The sequence below is a fragment of the Protomyctophum parallelum genome (assembly GCF_964188405.1).
Source record: "Protomyctophum parallelum genome assembly, chromosome: 8".
NCBI lineage: Eukaryota > Metazoa > Chordata > Actinopteri > Myctophiformes > Myctophidae > Protomyctophum > Protomyctophum parallelum.
Window position 1 is genome coordinate 31270216 of NC_139703.1, and position 7012 is coordinate 31277227.

General features: G+C 42.0%; 1 protein-coding gene across 2 annotated transcripts; it reads right to left on the reverse strand.

The window, feature by feature from the left end:
* Positions 1-516: 516 nt before the first annotated feature.
* abhd14b (abhydrolase domain containing 14B) lies at positions 517-6299 on the reverse strand. Of its 2 annotated transcripts, none has more exons than XM_083772170.1 (5): positions 6151-6299; positions 5489-5722; positions 4077-4318; positions 1936-2124; positions 517-1361 (listed from the first exon to the last, which is right to left on the reverse strand). In XM_083772170.1, exons 2-4 carry the CDS (start codon positions 5706-5708, stop codon positions 1945-1947), a joined length of 642 nt encoding a protein of 213 aa, XP_083628296.1. In that variant the 5' UTR covers positions 5709-5722; positions 6151-6299; the 3' UTR covers positions 517-1361; positions 1936-1944. The 2 variants fall into 2 exon arrangements, with proteins under 2 accessions (XP_083628296.1, XP_083628295.1); XM_083772169.1 differs by having other exon boundaries at positions 5489-5727.
* Between the last annotated feature and the right edge of the window lie 713 nt (positions 6300-7012).

Here is a 7012-nt window from a genome sequence, read left to right on the forward strand (position 1 = left end):
ACAACGATCCTAACCTTAATAACTAACCACATTCTGTAGTCTTAGATTCTATATCTGATAAAGACAAACATACTGGTAAATAAGTGCGGCAACAGCGTCAAAACAAATCTGACAGATTAAAACATAAAAGTGAGTTATTCAGATAAGTGAAAGAAATTATAAGACCTGCATTTCCATTTGGCTTCCGCCCGCGTTCACGAATGGGCCGGCCATTTACCCCTTGATGCTGTTCTGTTGCATTGTATTCTGGTATTTGTTTGTCTCTGTCCTGTGCCATTAATCCTGTCTCTTTTCATACTGTCTAGAAATGAATGCTACATGTTGCCTGTGGAAACGCACGACTGCTTCTCTTATCCCGGTTCAGTACACGAGACACTCAGTCACATGACGTGACTATAAATGTAGCACACCGACACAAACACATGATGCACTGACACACAAGTAAACAAACACGCGTTAACAGCCAGCTTGGAGAGGTGCTCCGTGAGTTTTCTTTTTAATATCAATTCATTGCTGTTTTGAAATTTTGACATTTTCCAAAAACATTCAAAAATACACTTTGCAACACATATCAGTAGTATGGAAGATAGCAGCTCTACAAGCTCACAAGGTGTCACATTGCGACATGGACACCTCGGCAGAAGTAAGCCAACTAGCCAAGGATTTGACTTAACCCAGTGGCAGATCAGAGATGAGCTCAGGGGTGTGCGTTTCCATAGAGAAAGCACGGGACTCAGAGAGAATCCTACTGATGTGTGCGAGTGTGTCTGTGTGTGTGTGTGTGTGTGTGTGTGTGTGTGTGTGTGTGGGGGTCCCAGGAAGGGACCACCAGATTGTAACTGAGGAGGGACACAGTTCTGTTTTCTGTGGTTTCAGAAATTTACTTTTGCCAAAAAATAGTGGGGCGGGAAATAAAAGAAAAAAAAGAAAAGCTAAAATGGAGCAGCTTGTTGATGATGAGAGGGAGGAGCCTCCTGTCCCCGGCCCGGCCCCTCCCTGTCCTCGCTGCGTCCACGTATAGGTGAGTCTCTGTGGGAAAGTGTGTATGTGATTCTGTAATCTGTAGTCCGGTGCTATGTGACCATGTTTGACAAAATGTGTGGTAAATAAAAAAATAAAAAAACAACAAACAAACATAAAATGAGTAAAAATCTGTCAAATTTTAAGTTAAAAAAAAAAGAAAAAAGGATTACAGTACTGCTTGAGATCTGAAGTCAGTTGTTTAATTTATTTTTTTGTTTATTTCTAGTGTGTGGGAGTATGAATGTTTGTGTGTGTGTGTGTGTGTGTGCGCGGTTGTGATTTCGCTCCTTCTTGCTGGGCATTGGTCCGTGTCGCTCCATTCTTTTGTACAGATGAAGCTAAAAAAAAAAGAAAAAAAGAAGAGAGCAAAATTTGTAAAATATTGTGTCTGTGACTCCTTGTAAAATATTTTCAAATTGTTTATTACAGAGAATCAGTTATTAAATAATGTTCATATTTTTCACTTCATTTCAATGTGTGGTGTTTTGTTTTCCCACTTGTTTCACATGTTCTAATCCGCTAATATATATATATATATAATCTCTAATATATACATTAATGTGCAACATTGTTTTCTTAATCAACAAACAACAAACAATTAAACAAACATTATATAGTGTACATGATATCTGCACATTTCTCACAAGTTACAATTTAAAGACTTTTAAGACCTTATTTATACCAAATTGTCAAATATGTAAGAAAGTGGCAGGCTGATCTACAAACGCCTTGCCGCGTGAGGCGTTGTGCAATATTTATCTGTGGCCGAGTCAAACTAAATTGAATGCCTCAATTCTTACATTCTTACAATTTGCGGGTTGCGGACGTTTGGGAACACTCGATATAAACCAAAATGAGGGAATCACTGTAAGGGGTGAAGTGAACTACTGTATGAAATGATACAGTACATACAGCATGCATTCACAACGTGTTCAGGAAGTCTGTGAGAGCCTTATGCCAAGTGTCCGGGTCGTCTAGGTAACACGGGTGTCCCGCCCCCTTCATCACCACCACGCTGTGATTGGCCAGATTCCTCAGGTTGCTGAGTGACAGCTCTCCGAGCTGGGTGTCCTGGTCACCATACACGATCAAAGCTGGAACCTGAACAGACACACATGGAATGGACGATGGAACATGAACTCTTATCTTAGTACAGCAGATAATAGGAACAATCTTTCACTTGGTGATACAAGCGTGAAATTTGGCATGAACATGCCTCTGGGTCACCTCTTTAACATTTTTAAACGAGCCAACGAAAAATCCAATAAGGCGGTCATTTTTCAAGATGGCCGCCAAATAAAAAAGGCCTTTTGTGGCGGTTCTGGACAACCATGGGTGCGGCCGACTTGAGACCGGGCACTGCACTACCTGTGGGTGTGTGGAACGTGTGTGTCGAATTCTTTTGTCGAAGTCGGTGGGGCGAACGTTTCTCGAGTTACGTGGATTACAGATGTACACACGCACACAAAATTCGTGCAATATAGTAGATCATTGGAACGGTTGTTCGCTTGGTGATACAAGCGTGACATTTGTCATGAACCTTCCTTTGGGTCAACTCTTTAACTTTTTTAACCGAGCCATCCAAGAATCCAATATGGCGGTGCTATTTCAAGATGGCCGCCACATCTAATTGTTAGCCTATGTCTACATTTCTTACAAATTTTAGGAAAAATTTCACCATTATAGATAGATTATTATTATTATTATTTATTTTTTATATTCTTTATATATTTTTTTAATTCTTTTGTTATTATTTTTAGTTTTCATACTGAAAATGGTAGCATGCTAATGCTAACTTAATGATAACATGGTAGCATGCTAATGCTAACATAATAATGCTAACATGATAATATGCTAGCTTGCTAACATAGCATGCTAACATGATAATGCTAACATGCTAATTAGCATTAGAAAATGGTAGCATTAGCATGCTACCATTTTCAGTATGAAAACAAAAAATAATGACAAAAAAATTAAAAAATATATATAAAGAATAAGAAAAATATATAAAATAAAAATAAAAATCTATCTATAATGGTGACATTTTTCCTAAAATGTGTAAGAAATGTAGACATAGGCTAACATTTAGATGTGGCGGCCATCTTGAAATAGCACCGCCATATTGGATTCTTGGATGGCTCGGTTAAAAAAGTTAAAGAGGTGACCCAGAGGCATGTTCATGCCAAATTTCACGCTTGTATCACCAAGCGAACAACCGTTCCAATGATCTGCTATATTGCACGAATTTTGTGTGCGTGTGTACATCTGTAATCCACGTAACCCGAGAACCGTTCGCCCCACCGACTCAAATTCGACACACACGTTCCACACACCCACAGGGAGTGCAGTGCCCGGTCTCGAGTCGGCCGCACCCATGGTTGTCCAGAACCACCACAAAAGGCCTTTTTTATTTGGCGGCCATTTTGAAAAATGACCGCCATATTGGATTTTTCGCTGGCTCGGTTAAAAAAGTTAAAGAGTTGACCCAGAGGCATGTTCATGCCAAATTTCACGCTTGTATCACCAAGTGAAAGGTTCTCTCACAATATGGCTGTTAGCCGCTGTACTATCTCTACAGCTAGCTGTTAGCATGAACCCCAGTTCCAGGAGCCAGCATATGCATTCACTTTAAAAAGTCAGTTTTCCCATCCCCCCCGCCCCCCACACACTCTCGCTACACACACTAGTATATTGGAAGGCTTCGTAAACACATATCAGGCGAACATGCTCTGTGCTGTCCGTGTTTTATGGCCGCCTCAATGCTTTTTCAATGGAAGTCACATGGTTTGACCAAACAGTTTTGGGGGGAGGGGGGGGGGGGGGCAATCAAACAAGTGTTTGGTCAAACCACGTGACTTCCATTGGCAAAGCATTGAGGCGGCCATAAAACACAGGCAGAACACAGCAGTTGTTCTTTATGTGTGTACGAAGCCGAACACGCACAAACTCTTTACCTCTCGTCAGAAGCGTTTACATGGCAAAAAAGTTAGAACGTGGAGATACTGTAGGTTTTCCGCAGCAATATTCTTTATATATATATATAGTACACGTACCTTCACACTTTGGTATTGCTCTGCAGTGAACTTGTCAGTGCATATGGGAGCTATAGGGACATAGGCCCGTACCAGGGCCTGGTGCTGGAAGAGGAAAGGAAGGGAGTACATGCCACTGAGTGAGGGACTGACCAGCACCACCGGGCCCAAGCTCAAACCCTCACACAGCTCTTTTAGGAAGCCACCTGGAGCCAGCTCCCCCACTGCTGCCGGGGCTTCTGCTGACTTAGACTGGCCAAGACCTAAAGAACAAGAGACACGGCAGATAAAGGAGAGCTGGCCATACAGGCAGAATATGGTAAAAAAAAAAAAAGAAAAAAAGAACAGAGCAGTGTAGGCTATAGACCGATTCCGTAGCGGGTCTCATGGTCGCAGCCTACGTATTTCCTGTAGGCGGACTCGACATAGCTGCGGGAGTAAAACCCTCACCAGGCGCAACTCTTCCACTACAGTGAACGGCAGAGTGACTGATGTTAGTTTGCCTCAAACTTTACTCCTTTACCTGCTTTTTTACTAACACTAACATTACAAAGATGCCCAGAACATCGAGATGAACCTGTGTAGTTTATGGCTGCTCCAACAGTAGTGGCAACATAAAAATAAAAAAAACTGAATGTCAAAATATCCACCGTGGTGGCGGAGACCAGAGCCATTGAGTAATGGTTTTTTTTTTTTATGTTGCCACTACTGTTGGAGCAGCCATAAACTACACAGGTTCATCTCGATGTTCTGGGCATCTTTGTAATGTTAGTGTTAGTAAAAAAGCAGGTAAAGGAGTAAAGTTTGAGGCAAACTAACATCAGTCACTCTGCCGTTCACTGTAATGGAAGAGGTGCGCCTGGTGAGGGTTTTACCCCCGCAGCTACGTCGAGTCCGCCTACAGGAAATACGTAGGCTGCGACCATGAGACCCGCTACGGAATCGGTCTATACTGTAGAAGTATGCCCATTTTCAACCTTATCTTCAGAATTGGTCTGACTAATCATGCTCAGTTTCAGATGGAACAGTTCCCATCTACTACTTGTTATTGGTGGGCTATGGACAGCTCAGAAGCCTGAACTGAAAATGACAATCAATCTGGGGATTCCACAGCCTTGCTTTCTCTTCCTGGCAACTTTGATAGCATGCTGAAATAGAAGCCATTGTTACAATAAAATAAAAGTTTGAAATCTTATTTGAAAAGTCCAAACCTTTTCTGTCTGAGCGAACAGAAATGGTGCCATAATGAGCAAGTGAGCATAAAATAGCCTATATCTACTAACTACTAACTATAGATTTCGCAAACACCACTTGCAGCCAGGCCCCTTTGTAAATCCTTTGGAGTATTTAACTGTAGAGTACTGTACACACGCACACGCTCAAACACGCACGCGCGCACGCACATCTACCTATACCCGTACCATACCACCTACCTGGCAGGTCAACAGCTACAGCCCGGCATCCTGCTGTGGCCAGGGTTTCCATGGTACCAGTCCTGAGCCAGTTCTCTGATGAGAAGCGGATGCCGTGCAGGAGCAGAACTGACAGCCTAACAGCATCCCCCGTGGCCGGCACGGCTTCTCTGTAAAACAGCGGCGATGTACACGACTCCACGGTGACTGTCCCCTCTGTCATTTTAACAGCTGACGTCATGGTCCGCTCTTATACTGTCCTAGGAAGTAGCAGAGATTTTTAGAGACGCTGGGAAACTTGGAAGTAGGTAGAAGTCTGAATGGATTATTGTTATTGTTCGCCAAGCAATCTACAGCCTTATTACTGCCTTGTTGTTTATGTACAAACGTAGACTACAAGAAAGTGGATGTGCAAGAAAGGGAATAAGTCGTTATTCCTTTTCTTTTCCTCGAGGGAAGATGATAACGGGGATTAAAAGTTAAATTTCCTTAATAGACTTCATTGTCTAGGCTACAGTGACTACTGACAACAATACACATCCAACGTACGTTAAACACATGAATGTGTGAAATTACCTTTGAACATATTGCAATAGCTTGATCTATTTACCAGACATGATTTTCTTTATTTTTTTAAAGATTTGGCTGATCGAACTTGCATTGCAGCGTAGGACATCCCTTACCTCGAAGACCAATGATATTCCTATAGCCTCGGTCCCAGGCTTACTTATCTGCGAAAAGAGTGCCTAGTATTAAACCATGATAGGTGTTAAACCAGGAGAAAAGTGCGAACGGGTTGACTTTCTGTAAAACAGCAGAAGACTTATTTTGATTGTACAGTACAACTATTAAAGTCACTCAGTACAGGAAGTAGGTGTAATTCCTTCAAAATAAAAGTATTTAAACTGCGCATTTAAAGTTTAACTAAACTATTTCACATCCTCATTGGAGTCTGGAGAGTTATTTTCATATTTACGTTACAGTGCGATTTATTGAAAAACTTGATACAAACCGATATTAGTAATCTTGTAATAGTTTGTTTTTTATTGTTCAGTAGTTAATTCGGTGCATGACTTGACTATAGCCCCATATGTGCCCTCTCCCTACGCTCATTCTGTAGCTCCGAGATGAGGTCACACACTGGGCCCCTCCCACCGCGTTTCAGAAACGGCGCAAGTTTCCACAATAAGTGTTTCTTATCCTTACCACACCATTAATCCAAAACGTGTAGGGCCCATGCAGGTTTACACTAATTCAAATTTAGGATCGGCCCAGAAAATCCAACTAGAGATTTGAACTGAGCCTTTACGTCCCGTATTTTGTCAGTCGCTTCCATGTTTATCAAGGAAGTGTGCGTGTGCGCGTGCATGTCGAGTGAACTGAAGTCAGTTGGAAACTTTCGACCAGGGGAGGCGCCGGGGAGGCGCTAATGCTTTTCAACTTCCTTGATAAACATGGAAGCGACTGAAAAAATACGGGCTAAAGGCTCAATTCAAATCTCTAGTTGGATTTTCTGGGCCGATCCTAAATTAATTAGTGTAAACC

Excerpts from the sequence above, each read along its gene's own strand:
- abhd14b (XM_083772170.1), bottom strand. The coding sequence starts at position 5,708 with ATGACGTCAGCTGTTAAAATGACAGAGGGGACAGTCACCGTGGAGTCG. Across the intron at positions 4,319-5,488 it reads TGTAGCTGTTGACCTGCCAG|GTCTTGGCCAGTCTAAGTCA; the intron begins GTAGGTGGTATG and ends CTTGTTCTTTAG. Across the intron at positions 2,125-4,076 it reads AGCAATACCAAAGTGTGAAG|GTTCCAGCTTTGATCGTGTA; the intron begins GTACGTGTACTA and ends GTGTCTGTTCAG.